We start from the raw sequence: 24,432 nt of genomic DNA, 5'->3' as shown, positions 1-24,432 counted from the left end.
AAGCCTATTGTTAAAGGTTTTGACTCGACATAAACAAATTAGTGATCTGAGTAGCAATATAGAATGGTTTAAATTAGCCACTCTGCGTGGGATTACTTAAGCTTTTGGCAGCTTTAGAGCAGAAATAGTATCAAACAGTTGGAGGCGTCACTGCTACTTGTTTTCAAAGCAGACAATGGTCAGACTAAACCCTGCTGACACATGAGGGGAGACCCTGGATAAGGCAGTCCACTCTGAAAGTGACTGGTACTTATATGGTCATAAAAATCCTTAGCATGCACATACCGCGCTCATTAAACACAGCTTTATCGGTATCCCCTCTCCGCCCTCCTCTCAACTTTTTCAACTTCAGTTTTTTTTTGTGCAATGTTTGCCCTGCCCAGTCGCTGTCGCTTCTCGAGTCTGTCACGCCTTTGGCACAATATGATTGGTCCAAAGTGTGCAGATTATAAAAGAGTGGCAGCCATTGGTCGAAGGGGCGGCTTCATGAAGGCCAGAACCCTCCTCGTCCTGGACCGCACCCCGTTTCCAGCCTCCGCGGGCTACGCACCGAGTGAATTTACGCAAACCAGTAGGCAGCCAGAGCAAGAGGGAGGGCAGAAAGAACAAGGGGAGAGGGAAAAAAAGAGATAGTGAGCGAGCGAACGACTGAGTGAAGTAGAGAGGGAGGAAGCGAGCACTGTAGTTTAGCCTAAACTCTCTGCGAAGCTGCTGTCGACAGGAAAAGAAGTTTGACTAACGGCGACACTGACTGAGCCACCCGGTTGTTGTTAGCCACCCTCTGAAAGGCGCCCTGCAACCAAAAGCAGGTAACTTTAACACTTTAGCCACTTCTCTGTATCAGGGCACATTTATTTAAGTCATTTAGCCTGCTGGTCACCGCAGCAAGTGCAGTGAACCAGGAAGCACGGTTGCTAGTTTTCTGCTTGAACTTCAGGAGCATGGGGGTTGATTGGGACCTCCGTCACGGATTTAACTCAAACATTCTTCATTGAAACGACACTTGACTGCATCAATAATTGCCTAAAATGTAATACGCGGACATGTGTCCTATGTGGGTCGTCAAATTCAGCCTTAGTACTGTGGCAGCTGGTGAGGAGACGCTATAAACCAGAGCGGCGGAGGCAGGAAGTGATTCGCTTGAATGAGTTGCTGGAAAGGCCGGTGTAGAGTTTGAATTTGAGGTGGACATGAAAGGGGAGCGAATTCAGGCCGCCTGGAAAGCCAACTCGGTCGAGGACACGTACGTTTAGTTTGCGCGTGAACTTTTCGTCGTGTAGCGGTCAGGGTCGGACGCTGTGTGTGGCCGGGAACGTGTCTGGCTGGCAGCATGACGTCACTGGTTTACCGGGGGACTTAGAAAAAAAAGAGGGAGAAAAAAAAAATCTGCTCCCCCCCCCCTTGCTCACCAGCTCCAGCCTCACTGAACCATGTCATATGCATGTTTGTGTACTCCTGCCTCTTTACAGTCCTCCTTACAGCATACCAGAGCCCTCGGGAGGTCTTCACTGGCCCCGAAAAAAAAAACAAGGCAAACATTTGACTGTGATTTTAGTTATCATTTCCTTTTGTTTCCCATTTGTTCATTAAAATAGAGTTGATTCTAATATGGCTACGTTGCCTCTTCAGAAAGAGGGACAAAATGGCATCACAGAGTACAGACATGAGGATACAGTTGTAAAGGAGAGAAGATGGCTTTTTTTTTTTTTTTTTTTTCCTAATTTCTATCAGAACAGCCTTTGAACTCTGAAGAGCATCCATATAATCAGGATGTGATCTTATCAAGGAGGAAGAAGAAAGGCTTTTGTCTAGGTAGATGAGCGGTGTGAGAAATGGTTGCATTAATGAATCACATATTATAGGGAGTTGTAGTTGAAAATGACTGGTTTTGCAGTCAAATTGCAGTGCAGCTCACTATGATGAACATTTGCTCAGCAACATGAATTTTCCTTGGCTTAAGAGATTTTATGGGCTCTGTATCAAGCCCAAGTACATATAAATAACAAGTTTGCCTCGATTGGGAACTTTTCTTCAGATTAGTCCCCCCCGCTCAAAATAACAATATTTGATTCCTCCAAATATGTGAAGTGTCACATTTTCACCAGGCCTAATCGCAGCATGTCGTGGTGCACCCACCCAAGTGTTGAGCTTTGTCTGTGCAATTAGTGTTTGCTCTGTTCAGAAGGTACGCCATTGTGTTTGCACCCAGGGAAGCAAACAGACTTTGGTATGCCTGCACTCTCCTAATCATTTTGATGATTGCAGGCAATGAGGCATAGAATTTGGACCCTCCCCAAAAAAAAAAACAAACAAACAAAAAAAAAAAAACCTGTGGTACTTGGCACCAAGTCTGACTAAGCATTAAAGCACTTCTAACTCTGGCATTTTCCCACCAAAACCTGTTGTACGAGGTGTTGTAGTGGGCTCAGAGGGAAGTGAGAGCTGCACCTTTTTTGATCTTGCGTTTGGTAATCAGAACCATGTATTTCATATCGGCTGTTATTTTTTTGCCATTAAGCTATAAAACCCCAGCTTGAGCCGTTAATAATTTAGTGATGTTTTAAAGCGCAGGCACAGAAATGATTATGCCGAAAAAATTGATTGCCAAAATTGCAAATGTCTTTTTAGCCCTTTTGTAAAATTGATTTCGTTGGATGAGGCATCCTTAATTCATACACCTATACTGATTTCTAGAGCGGTTGCGTTAATGCTGTAAGTCACACTGGGTGACATGCCGCTTGTCATATCCTGTTGTTGCCTTTGAGTCATTTTCTTGAATATAAGCCCTGACGGTGCTTTGTGAAATGGCTTCTCTGGAGGCCAGTTCTGCTGACTTATTGCCAGATTCTGTGTTGTTATTGAGCCCCCTGCAGAGATCGTTACATTCCAACGTTCATGTGTCAGCAATGTCCATACACGAGGCCCCCTGGGAAGGGTTATGCTTTGTAGGCTAGACAAAATTAGATACAGACATCTTAAATATGAACAGGGAGCTGGTGTGCGAGGCTTCTCAATCTTCTCAGAATGATACAGCCCGAGTGAAACGCGCTTGTGGATGTTTAGATTTCATTCAAGGGTGGTTTAGGGCAGCTTGACACTGTTTGGTACGTTGCAACCCACAGCTGTCTTCTGTTATGAAGGTTTTTGTCTTTTTTTTTTTTTTTTTTTTGTGAAAATGATTTGATTGTTTTTTGGTCTTGAGCCAGGCTGACACAGTTCCTTGGAATGTAAAACAAACAAGTTGCTTAAGTTGATTTATAAATGGTGTCATCACAGTTAATCTAGCAGTTTACAATACTGACTACACTCATGGGAAGAGTGAAGGGATTCTTCCCTGTAAGTAGTCGAGTAATGGATTAAACGTATTGCCAGGAGGATTCAACAATAATCCCACCAGATTTTCTTTCCAGTATACCTGTATCAAATGGAGATGCGGTGGTTGCAAATTTGTCGGAACGTTCCAATTCCAGATTGCTCTAAGAGCTATAATCGACAGTCTACAAATGACTTGCAGTTTCATCAGAACTGCAGGAGACTTCTCTGCCACAGGAAATCCATAACGCGCTCCAGATTACTGCACAGAGGAGAAAAATTCAGCTGAAAAGAAATGACGACACCCCCCCACCCCCACCCTTTATGCAACCTTTAACGTTCTACCACACCTGGTAACGGGAATATAACGTGAACTTCCAGCACCAAGACATGCTTGCATTCATGTGTGTGACTTTTGGTTTGGTTCTGCTTGTGATGCATTTAGTGACCAAGGAAAATTTGGAACTACTCAAGTTTGTAGTCCGACTAAAAACACTGTTTCCTCATCTCCAGCCCAGCAATTGTTGTACAATTAGCATCGTACTCTGTCTGGGCTGGGAGCAACACGTCGGACTGGGGACGTGAGCTGGTTTACTCATCGTAATCAGTGGAGCCCCCTGCTGGATCGACCTTGTTTCTCTCAGACAAAGAGAATGAAGCAGCCATTTGGCTGTTCGTGCGGTACCAGGCTCACCTGTTTGTCGCCCCGTACGAGATGGATCGGGTGGTCTGGACAATCCTGTCCTCATCTGACAGTCTCGCTACTCTCGGTTATCAGTCTTCACACAGTTTGTTTTGCCTTCTACCTTTCTTGCTGTAACACCGACAGAGCTGCTGTAATGCTACACCTCTGCTGTGTTCCTTTTGTTGCCCTCAACATTTCTGACAGGGCAGCAGTTTAACAAAAAAAAATGGCCTAATGCCTCGGGAGGGCAATGATTGTGACACTCCTACAGTTAAATACAGCGCTGCGTCTTCTCCAGCGTTTGTTGCGCTGGAACTGAGTAAGTGTGTGTCGATTTTGGGTTTACTTTTTAATGCTACAATCTTTAATTCTCTTGTTTCAAGAAGGGAGAACTAAGATTTTGCCTGCGACGTCAGGCCGTGCGTTATTTTGTCCTTTTATTTCCACGTGTTTACATTAGGCGGTTATTCCAGTACGATAGGTGGCCCTTTTCACTTAAATACAATGCAAAGAAGAGGGAGGTGCCTCGTTGTTTGGTTTTCTTATGCCACAGCTTTGGTTATTTACCTTCTTTTTGCTCTTTTTTTTTTTTTTTTTTTCCTGGATAGCAAATGAGTGCAAACGAGGACCCTTCAGACTTTGACACTTTTTCTGATTACATACTCTAGATTTTTTTTCTCATAATTCTTGTTTCTAACAATAGTTTTTGTCGATGATTGATGGGACAGCATGTTGATGTCACATGTATCCGACTGACCCAGTCAGCTGAGATTCATTCATGCAGACAAAATGCTCCAGCCAGAGTGGAGATTGTGTCTTCATTAACCGTGGCATGGTTTTTTTTTTTTTTTTTTTCTCAGGCGAAATTCTTGTGTATATTTGGATGGCATCGCACACAAGTTTGTCTGTCCTGTGTATATACGTCATTGTTCTGTATACGACAAATTGTAGCCTTTACTTAAGTCATTAAAGCATTACTCTCACTTGAATGTCTCTCTTTAGCCTCTGCCCAAACATATTTCTTGTGGGTGCAGCGGCATCTGCCACCATGCCTTTTCATTCATTTCTTCATTTTCCGAGTCTCCTCATGAGACTTTTCTTGGGGATCTCTGATCTCCCTCCTGTCCTGGCCTCTTTTCCTTTGCTTGAGTTTTTTTGCCACCACCCTGTCCTTTCCTCCATCCTCCCCCCGCACAGCAGCACCTGTAATGTTTCAGTGGAATCAAACAATACCAGGAAATGACTGCTCCCGGGCTTAGACTACAGAAAAGATTTGAGATTTCCAATCTTGAAGGACGGACCTTGGCCACACCCTTTTTATGGCTGCGTGTGCCTGAATAGATGGTACTGCTTTCTGTTTTGTTGCAATATTTATGGGGGGTAATGCTTGAATAATGAGCACTAACCTATTCTATTTTTGGTAAGGATTAGCTGAAAGGCAGCATCTTTTGTTTTGTTTAAAAAAAAAAAAAAACATAAAATGGAGATGGCTTTTAGTCTGTTTGCCAGACGCAGTTGCGTTTCAGTCATGACTGACATGCGTCAGACTTTGTCCGTGGTTGGGTGTGTGTGAGCTGCACACCTGGCGTGGCTGTGTGCTGTAGTGGGCAATGCTTCAGAGATTGCGAAACACATTCACCACAAGCACTTCAAACTCACTTTTGCACTATGAACTCTGAAACATGGTGGATGATTGGTCGAACTACTGACTGCTATCAAACATTTTACTTCCCCGTTCTATCTAGATAATTCTACATGCCAGATGTCCAGGTTATCAAAGTGAAATGTGGCCGTCTGGGGCCTCTGACCACGTTGTTTGATTAGACGATCGTGAAAATCAGATGGCTCCGTATTGCTGTGACTCAAAGGGAGTGTTCTAAGTAGAGATAATGAGTGATAAGAAAGAGAAACCACATAAAGGAACCACATAATAAACCACCAAGTTGAAGTAGGTGTTGGTTGTCTGGTGTTAAAATTAATATGAGTATTTCAGAGCACTGGAACAGGAGTGAAGCAGCAGTAGTATCAGATTTTCATCACTGAGTCTGTCAGAAATGAAAGATTAAGCTGTGGATGGTGCAGCATTCCTTTTGAGGGGGAAAAAAAAACAGAAAAATACGGCTGACATCAGAAATGTTTATCTTAACTCCCTTCTGCATTCTTTCACTGTCCGTTAAGAGGTTTGTGCAACCATCTATTATCTCATGGTCAATACTGTCTGAGTGTTTTAGCAAAAGGGCAAACGGGTGCTTTGCAGCGTCTGCGTTTCTGTCGGATAACCAAGTTGCACATTCAGTGAAACGACAAGATCGGTTCTTGAGTGATATGTGTGGAATTTGCTTTGTGGTTCTCAAATGATGATTAGAATTTACAATACTTATTCTTGGTTGTTTAACTTCCGCTTCCAGTTGTTCTGCATTGTAACTTTCAGTAAGTGTCTGGGTGAATATTACTTTAAAGCCATTACAGGTGCTTAAAAACGGTCATCTTGAGGGCTGAGGTGGTACGTGTAAATGCCCCTTCTCCCACTAATGTGCAAACAGGTTGATACCCTGACTTCAGGATGAAACCTGGGGTGTGGAAGCACCTATAAATTTCTTCTGAGGAGGCATTGATTCAAATGATGCGACTCACAAGTTGTTTCCAGCCTGAGCAAACAAAAGTCATGTGACTGACCGGCATATTCCCAAATATAATACTATGTACCAAATATTCCCCGAGATTAAAGAAATTCTCTCTCCATTTTCCTCTTGTCGATGTCCACCGCAGTTGTTGCTGCTGCAATTTCTCCAACTTTAGTTTCCTGTTGGGACAACTATTCCTTGTGTAGAATTGTAAGCAGTGCCACCCTCTGGTGACACTTTTGGCCAACCTTGAGGTGGCACACGTCTGATTCGCATTCCTTTTTCTTTTTTTCCCCCCATCTTTTAAAACAATCACTTAATTTTGCTTTGCTAGTGAATGGAAACCAGGCTTGTGAAGTATTCTCATTCATCAGGACTGTGGTCTTAAGTCTCTAGTGTAGGTGATGTGGACCTTGGAAGACCTAGAAGGGCCTGTTGCAAGAAGTTTACAATGCAATGAAATGGGACCCTGATTGAGGCAGGAATGTGAAAAGTAGTGTGGAAAGCTCTTAAGTATGTTTTTTTTTTTTTCTCTTCTTTTTTCTAGCAACTGCTTAATTTACTCCTGTCATCAGAGCTGCTCAGCATGTGTTGAAGAAAAGAGCACCTTTCCTTCTCCTTGAAGCCAACAAGTTCCACAAATGGCAAAATAGTTTTCTCAGTTTGTCATTTCCTCTCCTCTCTTAGCCCCACCCATCCAACTTTGAGAGAAGGAGGAGGGTGAAGGGGAGCGAGGGAGTCGATGTGTGAGCTCATAATGAATTTTGACTGACTCTGTGCCTCAGCAGCCTGTCTGGTACCTTCTCTTTTTTCCTCCCTGTAAGAACCAACTCACAGTCAGCAGATCATCTGTGGGAGGAGGGGTGGGGTATTGAAAGTGGTAAAGCCAAGACAGGACCCGATGCAGTCGAAATAATAGGATGAAATATTTGTTGGAGCATGTAACATAAACTGTTGAAGTCCAACAGTCGTGTCAACAGTGCAAAACGCATCACAGCTTTATGAGGATAGTTGAGGACAAGCAGAGTTGGCTCGGCGTGAGGTGTTGTGATGGGATGCAGTTGGTGGGAATAGAGTGTTATTGACTGTGCTGTTCTATTGATAATGCTGCCAGTGGTGCAGCCAATCGAGCACAGCTGGAGGAAGGTTTGACCGTACACGGGTGAGCTGCGTTGGATGTTGTCACAGCTCCTGGTTTTTAACTCGTGACTCGGGGAGAATCATTCAGGTGGAAAGGAAAAGGGGTTAACGATATATTGCATTTGCGATAATTGGTGTAGCACCGATACCATTTTTTGGCCCCGATACCTGGCTGTGCAGTATCGGCCGATACCATACCGATACTAGCCTGGAAAACCAGCGCCAACTGCTGGACGGCAAAATGTTTTGCCTGCGGTTGGGTCTGGCCTCGAACCACTTTTCATTTTGAAAATACTGCCCTGAATCTGGCAGATGGCAACTAAACCAATCACAACGCAGAGATGTGTTTTGAATCAACGCGGGCGGGGCAGAGGGTTCTGGTGCGGGGTTTTGAGGGAGTGACGACAGAGCAGTGCGACGTTGGGCAGTGGAAGCGAACATAGACAGCGAAAGCACAACAAGAAAGATGGCGGCGGCAATGGAACAGCGCTCGTTTGATTCAGCCTTGGCATCAGTTTTGGAAGAGTCCCCTCCCACCAAAGCTTTCTGTCGCGCTTACTACGTCACAGTCAGTTGCGCTGATTGGTCAGAGCGTTGGCCTATAGGCACAGACACGGTTTGAAAGACAACGGGTTGTGCTCATCGACAATGTTCCGTTGTATCCATTGATCGGAGCCAGACTAAATTAGACATCCAATCCATTTAGGCTGGTTTATCAGGCTATACCGATACCACTCTGTTTGGAAAATTTTTTTTTATTTTTTATTTATATATATATATATATATATGAAGAGCTGCATACTACTTGGATGTAAAATGTTAAATCTTTATTAGTTTACAAGTTCATAAAACACATGGGGTGGGGGGCTCCGATCTAATGGAGAGAGAGAAGGATTGGGAACGCAGGCTTCCTTGGTCGCGACACACACGACAGACTAACCCTTAACACAGCACACTGAATGAAAACCCACTACACGTCAGGCTAGCTTCACTAGCTTTAAGGCACGCTTCAAACACAGCCCACAGTCAACACACCACAAAACACGCGGCTAACCTGCAGCATATGGCGCCCGTTTAACCACAGACCCGTCACTCCTCCCCACGAAACCCCACCAATCAATACCACATAACAATAGGCCGACCTATACATAAACACGAAGTTAAAAGGAGAGGAATACTTAACTCGCCCACTTGGCGAGACCCTCCCCCGGGGTCTGAGCTTGTGCCGCCGTCCAACTCCCCGGGGCTTTGCTGGACGGCAAAGACGGTAACTGGCTGTCGGCTGGTAGTGCGCTGTCACGACCGCACAGGGAGTGATGGCGGTCCAGCACTCTCTATCGTGGACCCTGTTTTGACTACAGGAGGCACCCAGCCTCCCCTCCTCACACTCGCGCTGCAAACTCCCCCTGGCTAGCTGTCTTCGTCGCCGGCAGCTCTAGATGACTGCGAACGGCACCCTCCCCAGCTGACAGAGTGCCGTGTCGCCAGACGTCTTGCTCCTCACACATAGAAAAAGCTGCCCCGGCATTGGTTAAGAGCGGCTATTGGCCCGCTCTCATTGGTCTGGAGCAGGCCAATAGCGATAGCTGCACAGTGATCACAACACAGTGTAGCGAGTGTCATGAGACGTTCAAGTGTCATACAAGTATCGGAAATGGTATCGGCGCCCTATTTGTTGGTACTCGCCGATACCGATAACACCATTTTAGTGCCGATCAGGGCCCCGCCCGATACTGGTATCGGTGCAACACTAGCGATAATATCGCGATATGACCAAGTGCAATTTTCTAATCGCAAAGGCTGCGATTATACTCTGTTCACGTGACATGCGAGAGTAAAACATGTGATATGATCAAACGAGATTGTCTAACCACAGAGGCTGCACTCTGGTCACGTGACACGGGGAGCAAAGTTATGAAAAAGTCTACCGGAGAGAACTCGCAAGCAAAGCTGTAACCTACACAATGGCCTCAGGCTCAACAGAACCAGACCCTGCGGGGATGCTAGTTTCAAAGAGGAACTGCACATCAGTCGTGTGGGACTATTTTGGTTTTAAGAAAGAAGATGTTGGACAGAATCAGGTACTGTGTAAAACCTGCCTGGTCAGCGTTGGTACATCACGGGGCAACACTACCAACCTTTACCAGCACCTAAAAACGCAGCACAAAACAGTGTATGATAGATGTATGGCTAAAAAAATCAAGCAGTGTGCAGAATAATCCTAGTAACGTTACTCGGCAAGGATCACTGACCGAACTGTTTGAAGGTGTCATGCCATATGAACGCACTTCAAAACGGCACGCGGAAATCACCGAAGCAGTAACCCAATGCATCGCAAAAGACATGATGCCCGTCAATATGGTGACCAAGCCTGGGTTCAATAATTTGGTAACTACACTGGATAAGAGGTACAGAATGCCCTCCCGCACGTATTTCGGTCAGACTGCCCTACCGGAGCTACATATGCAGTGTAGGCAGAGAGTGGCAGCAGAGTTGAAGGCTGTTGAGTTTTTTGCAGTTCACAGATGTTGAAAAACTGTGTGTGGTAAAGCCACAGATTTTTTTTTTAAAAATTAAAAAATATATATATATATTTACATGTATATTTCTGCAATCTGCACATTGTACTGACTTTCATTTTAATGTTTACACCAGGGTCCCTTGTCAGCACTTTATGCTCAGATGTTTGTAAGCTCAAAGTATACTATTGTGTATGTTCAAATATACTGTTTTGTTAAATAAAAATGTCAGTCATCAATTCATGCATCACCTCATGTCATCACAACAGAATTCTGTCTTCCAGGAAAGAACAGTTTAAAATTAATGTAATATAGTTTTGGCCATACTATATGATGTATTGCTTGTCTTTGTTTAATAATACAGAAGACAAAGACCTTAAAAAATAATCGCATCGCAATATTGGCGCGAAAAATCGCAATTAGACTATTTTCCATAATCGTTCAGCCCTAGAAAGGAATGAGAAGGAGTCTGACGGAAGGAAGGCTTCGGTTTTACAGAGACCAAGGTCACCCCGCTTTTCTAAAAGGCACCGAGGCAGACGCATTCATGGCTCTTTTCCTTTTATCTCCTTGTTCCTAAAAGTTTTCCCTGGCTCCTGCACCGCTTCCTGTTTGTGACCACATTCTGGTCTCTTGGGTCCTCCATTTAGAAACGGGCCTCGGCTCTCTTCCTCGTCTTAATTATTTTGTGGTTCTTCTTCCTCTTTCAAGGCCCTTTCAGAGGAAATGAACTGTTTTTAGAACATATTCATTTTTATTGTTATTGTGGTCAAATTTCATATATTCTGAAATCTGTGTTTCAAGATGACAGTGTGACCTACCTATTGCCATGGACTCAGTTAGTGGGTATCATGAGCATCAGACCAGGTGATCATTGTGAATCAGCCTGATCAGAACAGAAGGTGTTTACACAGCTGAGTGTTGACACAAAGAAAGGGAATCGTGGCAACCTTGATCCTTACAGAATTATTAAAGACTTGGCTGGCAGACCTGAGCTGTGAAGCCTGAGCAGCGGTGTGTGGATGTGATGAGTGTTCTTAATGTCAACATCCATGTTGTACTCTTAACTGTTGAGCCGGAGAGGAGGGCAAGTTCTAAAACTGGCAGGAGGGACGTCTTTGTCCCTCTTCTCTTCTTTCTTTGTAGAACAGTACTTGTCAAACTAAAATAGCCAGTGGAGTAAATTTAGCCCTCCTTCCACTCCCCGGAGTTATCGCCGAGTTATTATCTGTGTCAAGCGTTTGAGTTGGACTGAGGCAGACATCAACAGACTGGACTTTTTGTCCTCTCGTCTTAGTTGAGTGTATTTCCTGTCACGGCACAAGCAAAGTAAAGGATCTTTGGTTTACAATTGTTATGAATCGCAATACCGACTTTGATCAAATGCCTTCAGCAGCAGATGCTGTCTGTTTGTTTAAGTGTTTGAGATGCTTTTATAGTGTTTTTTTTAATCACACCTCATACCTATTAAACATAGCAAGCTAAAGCAACACCAGCTGGCTTCATTTCAGTTGTTTTAAAAGAATTAGAATCAGTCATGGCTCATCTGTTATCCTTCATGGGGCCGGCTCATCCAAATTCCGGGAAGCAAGTAATGGTCGAGTGAATTTACTCGAACTTAGATTATGAGATTGAGTTTAGACACAGGAACCACAGGTGAGTGTTCATGCACCCTCAATCTAGCTGCTCTACCACCAGTACAAGTTGTTGCTGACAGTGATGGATGGTGAAAAAGGGCAGGGCAAAAACAAGAGGAAGCACTGGGAAAATAGGTCTGCGGGGGGGGGGGGGGGGGGGGGCTATAGAGAATGAAAAAGAGATATTTGTGGAATGCCTTTGCTCGCTGTCTCTTCTTGATAAAGGGTGAATATGGAAGGAATGCGACCCTGAAAAGACTGGATAAACAGGAGGAATGGGAGGGAGGGTGAGGACTCTGGGCAGGGAGGACAGAGTGGTGGGAGGCGTGGGAGGGATGCATGGAGCCAGCTGAGAGGCATAAGCCGGCCTAATTTGCCCCACGCTCTGTTGCAGGATGGGGTCAGAAGACTGGGGATGAGTTGGTCAGTGAGGTTACGCAGTGATGGCCGTCAGCTGTGGTGCAGCCGGACTGCGTGTCGATGGAGAGGGGCGGGGGTCGTGAGAAGAATGACTCCCTCTTCACTTTGTTTCTCACAGTTAATGTGCTGGAACGGACAGAAAACTCTTACATTTTGCAACCTCTGCTTTTAGTCTCTTGAATGTTTCTCTAGAGTTTTCTTATTGCAGTTCATACTATACTTGTCCTCTGTTCAGTTTGGATTTTGTCAGGGCGCCCTGCCTAGTTGATGGGATTATACAGTTGGGCAATAAACAGATGATGACTTTTCCATACACATTCAGTATCTCAAGAAGGTTTGTGAGAAAGTGAGCCCTGAAATTGCTTCATACTCGGTCTACTGTTTTAACACTGGGGGAAAGTCTATGATCGAACTCTGGGAAATGCAATGTTTTTAAGGTCGGTGTCAAGTAGAGGAACTCTAAAAAGTGGTCCAGCAGGACAAAAATCTGTTGCCAAAGTAAAATTGCTCTCGTAATAGAGTGTCCAGCTACCATATATTAATCCAGGCATGAAGGTAAGGAAGTAGTCCGAGCCCGACCCCCAGCTGTTATTTTGAATACGAGCAACTTATGCAAACAAATGCGCACAGGTCGGCGCTCGTTGTCTGAACCGAGGTGAAGGAGCACTTGGAAGAGACTGATGACCCCGATGGTGCTGGGAACGCGGTGTCATGCCCCGACGTGCTGGAATGCTAATTGAGATGGTAAAGCCCGGGGCAGCGGTATCTGTTACGGCGTGCCCTGTTGGGTTAACTACCCACAGTCACTGCAGAAGGGCAGCACTGGTTATACTCGTCTAGTCGCTCTCTGTTTAGATTTAAATTCCAGCACTGTCTGTCAACAAAATGGTGTTAATGTGCTATTAAGAGGTTCACTAAAAACAAGTAGAACACTTGCAGGCGTGTTTATGTGATAACTGTATGCAACATTTAAGGTAATCTGAATTAGTTTAGGATTGGTTCATGGAAAATTTCTGATGTTGCCTCATTGTTCTGTTAATTCCACTCAGAGAAGTGATTAGTTTGCTTGTCCTCAAAGTGTCAGTGTGTTTGCACGATCGATCAGTATTGTTGCATAAATTCAGGATTTAAAGTGCTCTGCACATTTTGTCCTTAAAAGTTGTACCAAGCTTGCCAGTAAGCACTTACGACTTCTGTTGGCCTAACCTGACCTTTCCCTTCTTTTAAAAGCTCTTTCGGAGCTGCCAGATGCTGCTTTTCTTCAGTCTGAAAGAACATCTTTTTGGAAATGGGGAGCAAACAATATAACATTAGTTCTCTGATTGCTTAATAGTCTGCAGATGAAGGTGGGCTGTTTCTAGGCGCGTTTTGATGGATCAAAAACAAATTAAACTCTCTGTTGCACTTGCATAATATAATTATTTTTTTTTTTACATTCGACTAGGAGTGTCCCACACACTTCAGTGAATGTTGGAATGCAGAATAGAAAGTGACAGCTTTAAAGGCGAGTTTAAACCATATTGCAACCATGATAACCTTCAGTATTGAGTTACTGCTTCCCTAAAAGTTCACAACATGCAAGTTTTTGACGACCCACAAATAATCGAGCCGCAGATTGTGGTGGTGACGGTTGTTTTTTAGAACTCGAATACAAAACTCCACTGACTGCCTCTCGTTGATCGCTGGAGCCGCTATAAAAGATGACCAACGGTAGGAATTTGTTCCAAGGTTAATGTTTCTCAAATTAGTCTTAAAAAGAGAAACGAAGCAATAAATTGTGAAACCAAAGAAGCTTTGCAGAGACAAAAAGAAACCCTTGTTTTCGCCTGGAAGAAGATTAGTTGCAAAGATGCCAATGAAAAAAAGTCCCGTTTGATCTTTTTATCTTTAGCCCTTCAAAAAGAGCTGTCCAAGACTGCATACTGAGGTTTAGTTTGGAAAAATGGTAGTAAAAATCCTGCATCGACATTAAAAGTTAATCACCTTTCTGTTGGGCCATGCCTCACCTCATGCAAATCCATCTATAACATTTTGAGTAATCCTTCAAATGAACACGCACGCACGGACACAAACGAGCAGGATTGTATAAAAGGGACTTTAGTTCCCTGTTTTAATCACGCACTGTTGGCTCCTCTCCCCTGTCTTAAACGGGCAACCCAACCAGCCAGCATGAATCACAGCGAACACATGCTCCCTCACCAGCAAACAGATGGTGTGTGTGTGTGTGTGTTGGAGTCGGAGGTGCCTCTTCTGAGAGATGAACTGAAATCTGTGATCCTGGGTGCATGTCTCTGTCATGCTGATGGTCTGGCCGCTGGATATTTGTTATACTTGTTAGGTTTTCTCAGCAAAAGAAGTGACCCCCGAGCCTTTTTTAGCATAGTTTCTGTCAAGCATCCCACCAGTGATGACTTCTGCTTGTTAGAATGGGGGAAAAAATGGCAACAGACTGCCTCTGTTTCGGAAAATCTACATGCATATTTATTCTACCTGATTTTATTGAAGACCTGGAGTGATGTAGATACAATCCCGAGTGTTTCTGGATACGATGAAGAGGATAATCGCACAGACTCGTTCTAACCTCTGTTCGTATTCTCTCTCTGAAACAGCTACCATGTCAGACGCAGACAAGTTCCTCTACGTGGACCGTAATTTGGTCAACAACCCACTGGCGCAGGCCGACTGGGCCACCAAGAAGCTGGTATGGGTGCCGTCCGAACGCCTGGGCTTCGAGGCTGGCTCCGTGAAGGAGGAGCACGGCGACGAGTGCGTTGTGGAGCTAGCAGACTCCGGTAAGAAGATCAAGGTGAACAAGGACGACATCCAGAAGATGAACCCGCCAAAGTTCAGCAAGGTGGAGGACATGGCCGAGCTCACCTGCCTGAACGAAGCATCTGTGCTGCACAACCTGAAGGAGAGATACTACTCTGGTCTCATATATGTGAGTATGGATGTCTGAAGCCCAGCAGTTATTCATTAAGTTTGCGTCTGGTTTAACTGAAGGATGTCAGCGATGCATTATGTTTAAGTTGTTGTTGTTTTTTACCATATTTCTCCCGGCTTATAGAAAAACAGTCTGTCCTGGCTGAAGTCCAGCCTCGTCGATCTATCTAACCTAATTATCACTTTAAGACGGCTCATTGTGTGCAAATTTTCATTGGAATGGAAATGTGCAATCTGTTAACAGTCATTGTTGGGTTTTTTTTAAGTTGTTCTTGCCGCTCCCTCTTGGACTAAGTGCTCATGTACTGTCTTATTTTCTTTCTGTGCTCTTTCAGTCTGTGTTTGGAGTTATCATGTAAACAGGAAGCTGCTGGGAACAATGCAGTCCAGAGCATGAGAGATGTGGAAAAATTAGTGTGAAGGAGGGGCATCAAAAGTCCAGTATTTGCAGAAATGGGCATGGAATGTAAATCATCTTGTTGTTGCCTCTATAATTAAAGCCATTTAGTCTTTAGTTTTTTTTTTGTTTTTTTTTTCTGACCCGGGAGTGATTTGGTCTCTTTGACTTTGTGCTCTGACCCGGTCATATCAACAAACACCCCCCCAAGAGATTCAGGCCATGGGTGACTTAAGTGACTCCAGGCTCTGTAGTCTTAAAACTGACCTACTCTTAAGGGAAAGCGAGTGTACTACAGAAGGAGAGACTGGTACAGAGATGGTGGGAGGGCAGCACAGGAATGCAGCCCATGGGAGGGAACCTCAAATTTGTTTGAGATATGAATCAAGATGCATAAAAGAAGAGATTAAGTGGGTTTTAGAGAAAGGAATGGAGGGTTTAAGGTTGGCCTCAGAGGAAAGATTCTTCTACTCTGTATCTGAGATATGACATGGCTAACCTGCCATGCAGCTGTGCTTTCACAATGCCAAAATCACTTGTCAGTTTAAACTTGCAGCAGGGTGGGGTTGAGGTTATGTAATGTAGGAGGGTAACAAATTGGAGTTCATGAGATTTTTCAGCTCAGAGGTTTTTTTTTTTTTTTTTTTTTTTTTTTTTTTTTTGGGGGGGGGGAGGTGTGTCTTATTCCTGACTTGATGTAGATTTTGTATGTTACTGAGAAGCATTGTTCTTGTAGTTGGAGAGAGGGAGGGTGGGGGGTGTTGCATCCGTACATGTTTATTAACGTGTACCAGGATTCCAGTCTGTCATTACTCATCATGCTGTTTACAGTTAATGCAGATTTTATCATTTCCTGTAGTTCCTTGTGGCCTAAAAGGGTTTTATCCATCATGTCTCCCAGATGCGTTTTTGTTTTTCGACGTTAAAGGGAAGAGTTTTCCTAATTGCCTCCTGTATCTGTCCGCCAGACATACTCCGGTCTCTTCTGTGTCGTCATAAACCCCTACAAGAACCTGCCCATCTACTCAGAGGAGATTGTTGACATGTACAAGGGCAAGAAGAGGCACGAAATGCCACCTCATATCTACGCCATCACCGACACATCTTACAGAAGCATGATGCAGGGTAAGGCACTCTGGGCGAATTCCACGAGTTTGTCAAAAGGAAATGATGGGGTGGAATTTGACTGCAATTTCTCTTTGCTGGACACATATTTCGCATTCCTTCACCTTGTAAATAAGGGTCCCTTTAAGATTCTCTTGTGAAAGAAGTCCTGTTTTCTGAGACGTACCACACGGACATGTAAACATTAAGGCTCCCGGGAGTTTTATGCACACATTCTGCAATACCTCCAGGAAATTTGTGTTATTGCCCTCATAAAAAGCAAATGCAGTGCACGAGAGAATTATTGCTATACAGCATATTCTCTTAAATACCTTGAACACTAGATGCTAACTTTTTTTGTGACGCACAACTAAGTTTCTATTTATATTTGGAGTGATTCAGGCAAGCAAATATCCTGCCTCAAATTTCTTTTTGTACTCTGCAGATTTCCTGTTTTCAGTCTTTTACCTTTTGTCACATTGTATTATTTGCAGTGTTTTGTGACTCTGAATCACTACAAGTCCATGCTTGGTATTTCCTGCATCTCTATGTAATACAGTGAACCCTCGTTTTTCGCGGGGGTTACGTTCCAAAAAGAACCTGTGATAGGCGAAATCTGTGAAGTAGTAACCTTTTATTTTTTTTACAATTATTATACAATGAAATACTCCATAATACATTGAAACCAAAGAACAAAACCTTTTTACAGGCCCAAGCATTTGTTTAACAAATAAAAGTACTGTATAAACTTTTTTTTTTTTTTTACAAATAACTACTGTACTGTAAAATAATCATTTTAATCATCAATACGAACTGAAGACTTCAAATTGCGGAGATCAGCACCGCCCCACCGCGACCCGAGTCATTGGATTAGAACGGGAGAAAATGAAAATGATTATGAAAAGAAATACAAAGTACAGTAGGACAAATAGTGACTCGCGTGTATTTCACTGCTCTTCTGACTGAGCCGCTGCATCCTGACTCCGCTCTGTAGCGTTTTTTTCTTCTAAAGCCCGCGGTGCAGGTGTGTTTTTTCGAGAAAAGAACATAGTTATCGGTAGTTGTTGTCGCTCTTTTTTCTTCTGGGCAAAAAGATTTTTATATACCGACATGCCACCATCGATTATGTTTGAGAACTGTAATGTATGTGTATATATTAAACCGCAACGTTATTGACACACAGGTAGAGAAGAAGCGGAGAGACTGTTTAGCCAATCAGAATGCAGAACACAATGCACGATGCAAATCCGTGAAGCAGCGAGACCGTGAAAGGTGAACCGCGTTATAGCGAGGGTTCACTGTATAGGCTTTAGAACCAATTGTACATGTGATATGTTAGCTTAGCATTACATCCTGCTTTTTAGAGGTTTATTTTTTTCCTTCCGAATGTCGTCATGTGTTGTACACACCACCTCAGCTACTCCCCTCCATCCCACCAATGCTTCTTTTGTTTAGTTTTTGCATGTTTGCTCCAGCTAAGTGTTTTGACCACATTTCAGGAGCCAAAAGCGTAATTAACACGTCAGTTAGAACCCCGGCAAAATCTCTTTAGTCACAGGAAGCCAGCTATTGATTTCCTGTCTGTGGTCACTGTATATCCTGTTGTATAGGCAAAAAGCTGTATGCACTGAGGCGATAACGAGTTGAATACACAGCCAACTCGTTTTGCAGATGTAACTTAATCCACATTTGTACATTATCTTTGCAGATCGTGAAGACCAGTCTATTCTCTGCACGTGAGTTACAGAAGCATTCCCTCTCATGTTAACATTTTAAACCACTCGAGTGTCTGTGCTCTGCATTTTAGACCAACCTTTTCTCAGGTGTATCTTTTTTTTTTTTAAGTTTTGCTAACTATTTTTGTCTGTTTGTTTAAAAATAGAGGCGAGTCTGGTGCTGGTAAGACGGAGAACACCAAGAAGGTGATCCAGTATCTCGCTCATGTGGCCTCCTCTCATAAGACCAAGAAAGATCAGGTGAGTCCCTCTTCTCGTGTATATACACCGTCCCAACCTTCAAACGGTCTTTGAGCTCATCTCTTCATCTTACATCAGCCCTTTTGTTTTTCATTTTCAAGTGAGATAAAAAAAAAAAAAAAATCCCTGTTTACTTGACACACCTGTGTGTACTTTAAGTGATTTGTTAATCCATCGTCACAGTGTTGTTCAAGCAGCTTGTTTTGTCTAGTAGATAAAGTCTTCTGCAGTACACTGCCAAAGAAAAGAACCTCCGTTGAAAGCAAACGGGTGGCGATACCCGTCCTGCGAGCACAGAAACTGTTGTGGAGATTTAAAGACTCCTGTCGCACATTTCACAGAGACCCGACTTTATCTGTGATTTGTTTTGGTTTTGTTACACCATCTTTATCAGAAAATAAAAGCCACTTCAAGCATACATTGTGTCGATGAAGCAGGAAAACCTGCACCATTGCTATCTGGCCTGTCAGATCCATGATAGATGCTGCTCAGAGGAACCCGATGGGGTTTAAAAAACAAAAAGCCACGTCTATCATCCCGTTTTGAGGTTGTTGTATTTCTCTTTTCCCATCAACAGAACAGTTCGATCCTGTCACATGTGAGTTGACTCTTCCCCCTTCATTCGCTCTTCCTCCTCCACCTGCTTCTGTTATCACCTTCCTCCTCCAATCTCACCCCCACCCTTTCCCTTCCGCTGAAGCGCGCTCTTGTGGGCGTCACTTTGTAATAAGGGCAGAGGTGACATGTCTTGCCAGCCAATAGGAAGTTGGGAGGAAGTTTGTTTGCAGCTCAGTGGCAGCCGTATGTGTTCCTGTGAAAAATTCAGCCAGACAATGGTAGGATAAGAGGGCGGGGTCTCTCCTGGGGCGAGGGGGAAATCTGTTGAGTTTTGGCCTGATTTTTGATGAGCTTTAATGTGTCTGGCTTAATTTTTCACAACTTTTATCGCTACTTTGTGAGTGCACCCGAGTCCAGAATTGCTTTTCTGTTTTTGCTTGGACGGTATGTCTGTTCTTAAAATCATATTTGGTACACACTGACGTCTCAAGTTTCATACATGTTGTGTGAGGGTGTGTACGTACTAGTGTGGGATATATAAGACATATTAATCACACTGGAAAGGCCTCTTTTTATGTATTAAACGTTATTCTGCATATGATGTATAATGTATTGGGGCCTTCTTGAAAGCCAAAGCTTAAAGTAGGAATGAGGAAAGAGTAAATGTACTGAAGCTGAAAAGGACAATTTGTTGCTCTGGGTTCGCCGGACTAATCCACTCAGGGTAACAGGTGGTGGGTTGTTGATGACAGTCTCTGGGTTTTGGGTGTTTGCTGATTTTGGGCACTTACATGACCTTATGTGTTGGGTTTACATGCTTGGGTGTAATGTCTGCATTGTTTTTGTGTGTTTGTGTGTGTATGTATATGATGGTTTGTCCTCCACGTGGTCTTTTCTCCTCAGATGTAAAGGTATCATTGGTAAATCGGTACCCTCATGTCTGTATATTTATTTGAGAAGCAAGAAAATTTGCGGTTAATCTAAATGAATGAATGAAAGTATCATTTTAAAGATAACGATTTGTGATGAATTTTCTCTTATTAATTATTTTTAATCTTTTTTTTGGTGAAGTCTGTTATAATGTGCTCTGCTATTCTGTTAAATTCCATCAGGGGGAGCTAGAGAAGCAGCTGCTGCAGGCTAACCCCATCCTGGAAGCTTTTGGAAATGGCAAGACAGTCAAAAATGACAACTCCTCCAGATTTGTATGACTTCATACTACATTTTGTTCTTTAGGTACCTTCTGAATCCCTGTTCTCTCACCAGACGGTCCACATCACTCCTCCCATTTTTTTCTCTTCCTACCCTTAGGGAAAATTCATCAGGATTAACTTCGATGTCAATGGTTACATCGTTGGTGCCAATATTGAAACCTGTATCCTTAATGGCACAATGTCGTTGCCTCTTTTTGCCTTATTTGATGCTGTGTTTTAGGAGCATCTCACCACAGTGGACGAGGCTGTTCGGTGGGCTTTGTTGTGGTTTCAGAATTGTTTCCTTGACAGATTGATGTCTAGACTTGTTGGAGAAATCCCGTGCCATCCGCCAGGCCAAAGAGGAGAGGACCTTTCACATTTTCTACTATATGCTCACAGGAGCGGGAGACAAATTGCGTGGTAAGCAGCCTGTTATATGCATGTTTTATTTATTTTTTTATTTATTAGTTTATTTGACAGGGACAATACAATCAGACATAGTTACAAATCAAAGCTTGTAGCTGATGTGATGCATATAGAGTATAGCGACAAGTGCTAATTTACAACTCCCGTCCCTGGTTAGGCTTTTCTATGCTGACACAAAACCTAAAATAGACATTAAAATAAACCTAAAATAGACATTAATTTACATAAGAACATTAATCTATAAATACAACAGTGCAGTTCAAACTTTCATCTCATTCATTCACTCTCTCATTTTTACAAGTGAGTACAGTTTTGGTTTGTTTTAAGCCAACATTTAAGTTTAAAGGTGAACAATTTAAACTCACTGATGGACTTAATATCTGTGGGCAGTGAGTTCCAGAGTTTACAGCTTTTGTAAGAAAAGGCCTACTGTCCAAACGATGTTCTGAACTTAGGGATTGTACAGTTGTGGTTGGAGCTGCCTCTTGTTGTCCTGCTGCTGTTTGGTCTCCTTATAAATTCCTTGAGTGGTTCTGGAGCCAAATTGTGATAGCATTTAAAAAAATAATTTGAGAAAACACAAATTGCTAAAACTGTCAAAGCTCAACAAATTATGTTTGTAGAGGATTTGACAATGGTGATAACGGATTGGTTTTCTGTCCATAATTTTGAGTGCTTGCTTGTAAAGTGAACCAATGCGCTTTGTGGCTGAGGGAGCTGCCTGGGCCCATGCTGTCATGCAGTAGGAGATATGAGAAAATATCATCCCATGCATGTACAGCAGGGCCGCCTGGTTTAGAATGAAGTGCCTAATAAGTCTAAAGCAATTTATATTTCTTTGAATTGTTTTGGATATTTTCTTTATGTGTGCATCAAATTTTAGTTGTGGACCAAGAACCAATCCTAAATATTTTAAAATTTTGATCTAATTTTGTTTTTTGATTGGAAAAACACATAGAGACTGTTTTTGTAAGATTAGGGACTAATTGATTTTTGAAGAGCCACTGACTAACCTCAGCCATGCATGCTGATAAAACATCTGCAGCTTGCTCTGGTGTCTTTGCGGCTGCATAAAAAAACTGCATCTTCCGCGTAAAGTTGGCAGCGGACACCTGGGCAAATCAAAGGCAGATCATTTATAAAGAGACTGAAAAGCAGTCTCTTGTCAAGGATTACTTACCATTTTGTGCGCTTACCAAGATTTTAATCTCTTTTCTGTTCATCTCAGGTGATCTCCTCCTTGAAAATTACAACAACTACCGATTCCTTTCCAACGGAAATGTCACAATTCCGGGGCAGCAGGACAAGGATCTGTTTGTAGAGACCATGGAGGCCTTTAAGATCATGAGTATTCCAGAGGATGAGCAGATAGGTAAGGAAGCAACGCCTGCAATTTATGATCTTAATGTGTGTTTGTGTGTATTGACACCTGATGTTGATGCTTGTGCTCTGTTCAGGCATGTTGAAGGTGGTTGCCTCAGTTCTGCAGCTTGGAAACATGAGCTTCAAGAAGGAGCGCCACACAGATCAGGCCTCCATGCCCGACAACACAGGTCAGGCCTCTTAGCCTCTTTACGCCATCCTTTTCCTTCCCCCATAATCCCTCTCTTTAAGCACGTCTCTCGTTTCTTCTCCCGCTTTTCACAGCTGCGCAGAAGGTGTGTCACCTGATGGGCATGAACGTCACAGACTTCACCAGGGCCATCCTGTCACCCAGGATCAAAGTGGGCAGAGACTACGTGCAGAAGGCTCAGACTCAGGAGCAGGCAGAGTTTGCTGTGGAAGCCCTGGCCAAGGCCACATATGAAAGGATGTTCCGCTGGCTCGTCATGAGGATCAACAAAGCCCTGGACAAGACCAAGAGACAGGGAGCCTCCTTCATTGGTATCCTGGACATTGCTGGTTTTGAGATCTTTGAGGTAAACCTTTTAAGTCATCCACCCCAAGCAGAGCACTGCATGTAACTTGCATACATACAAATAAATCGCTCATTTGTGATGTAGATCATCAGATACTAAGCTGTTTTTCTTCTCTTTAGCTGAACTCATTTGAGCAGCTGTGCATCAACTACACCAACGAGAAGCTGCAGCAGCTCTTCAACCACACCATGTTCATCCTGGAGCAGGAGGAGTACCAGAGGGAGGGCATCGAGTGGAGCTTCATCGACTTCGGCCTCGACCTGCAGCCCTGCATCGACCTCATTGAGAAACCCGTGAGTTTAATTTCCTTCACGTCTTGCATATTGCCGGTTTGACGGCTCAGTTTGAGGACTTGAATGCCCTCCATAACGTTTAGCACCTTTTCACACGCTTTTCCCATCTCTGTCGTGCCCAGGCCAGTCCTCCTGGTATCCTGGCTTTGCTGGATGAGGAGTGCTGGTTCCCTAAAGCCACAGACAAGAGCTTTGTGGAGAAGGTGCTCCAGGAGCAGGGCACGCACCCCAAGTTTTTCAAGCCCAAGAAACTGAAGGACGAAGCCGACTTCTGTATTATTCATTATGCTGGCAAGGTAAATATGCAGACCTCAACATTTTCCTTCATACCCATCTTCTTTCAGCTTTGTCGTAGTGGTTCAGACTAAACAATCCTCGTGTTTCTATAGGTGGACTACAAAGCAGATGAGTGGTTGATGAAGAATATGGACCCACTGAATGACAATGTGGCTTCACTGCTCAACCAATCCACTGACAAGTTTGTGTCTGAGCTCTGGAAGGATGGTGAGTCGAGGCAGATGTTAAATAATCGCATTAACCCAGGAATGAGTTCCTCATTAGATGCAGTGCTTGATAAAGGAATATATTTCATGTTTGCTTCTTGTTCATAGTGCTTTCTCTCTCTTTTACTGTCTGGTGTGTGGACCTCTGTTTTTACCTTTTTGGTCGTTTCTCCATTTGTCCCTCTGTACGGCCCCGTTTTGTCTCAATTTTTTTTCTTTTACTGGCTCTCAGAGATACAGAGTTGTCAGAGAGCCTATTTTTACCTACGTTTTCCTATTCTACACTCAGACTCAGGTGAAAACGTTTATTTTTCCCGCTCTTTGTCACACGTCTCAAACATGTCTATTCCCACCCAGAAACTTCCATTGTGTCTTCATCCCTTTTCTCCCAGTTTTATTTGTCCAAAAATGTCGATAAATCATCTGAGCCGTTTCTGTCTCGAACCAACCATGTATGCAATAACAATCTTCTGGTCATCGTAGCTCTTGTTACTCTTTTCATTGAACTCTCCTTCTCTCCCTCTGTGTGATAGCGTTGTTTGGGGCCTCCTGGTGTTGGTCATGGGTACTGCAACAATGCAGCAATGGGTATATACTGCATGGGTTTGGTTTGGTTTTGTCACTGCACACATACATGTCCACTGCAACCACCACAGTTTGTCACCTCCCTGGCACACATGCATATTTAAATCGGTCATTGCACATAGTTTTCACGTGGTACAACAAACCAGCAGTGTTAACAGTTAAGATGCCTCCCCCCTCACTGCATTGAATTTATTT

At 43.5% G+C, this 24,432-nt stretch overlaps 1 protein-coding gene across 2 annotated transcripts in view; it reads left to right on the top strand.

Moving 5' to 3' along the window:
• Positions 1–548: 548 nt before the first annotated feature.
• The window catches only part of LOC142372083 (myosin-9-like), a 34,796-nt gene continuing 10,912 nt past the window's right edge, over positions 549–24,432 (top strand). The window contains exons 1-15 of one of the 2 annotated variants that reach the window (XM_075454869.1): positions 549–809; positions 14,947–15,278; positions 16,646–16,802; positions 18,490–18,517; positions 18,664–18,757; positions 19,335–19,355; positions 20,428–20,520; positions 20,627–20,690; positions 20,833–20,931; positions 22,166–22,309; positions 22,395–22,490; positions 22,585–22,856; positions 22,976–23,149; positions 23,272–23,445; positions 23,539–23,653. In XM_075454869.1, the coding sequence (XP_075310984.1) occupies positions 14,952–15,278; positions 16,646–16,802; positions 18,490–18,517; positions 18,664–18,757; positions 19,335–19,355; positions 20,428–20,520; positions 20,627–20,690; positions 20,833–20,931; positions 22,166–22,309; positions 22,395–22,490; positions 22,585–22,856; positions 22,976–23,149; positions 23,272–23,445; positions 23,539–23,653 (1,858 nt within the window). In that variant the 5' untranslated portion in view covers positions 549–809; positions 14,947–14,951. The remainder of the gene's footprint in view (positions 810–14,946; positions 15,279–16,645; positions 16,803–18,489; positions 18,518–18,663; positions 18,758–19,334; positions 19,356–20,427; positions 20,521–20,626; positions 20,691–20,832; positions 20,932–22,165; positions 22,310–22,394; positions 22,491–22,584; positions 22,857–22,975; positions 23,150–23,271; positions 23,446–23,538; positions 23,654–24,432) is intronic. The other variant, XM_075454870.1, reaches the window with a different exon arrangement.

This window comes from Odontesthes bonariensis, chromosome 21 (genome assembly GCF_027942865.1).
Source record: "Odontesthes bonariensis isolate fOdoBon6 chromosome 21, fOdoBon6.hap1, whole genome shotgun sequence".
Lineage (NCBI taxonomy): Eukaryota > Metazoa > Chordata > Actinopteri > Atheriniformes > Atherinopsidae > Odontesthes > Odontesthes bonariensis.
The sequence above is the reverse complement of the archived record's forward strand: the minus strand, read 5'-3'. Positions and strand labels throughout refer to the sequence as shown.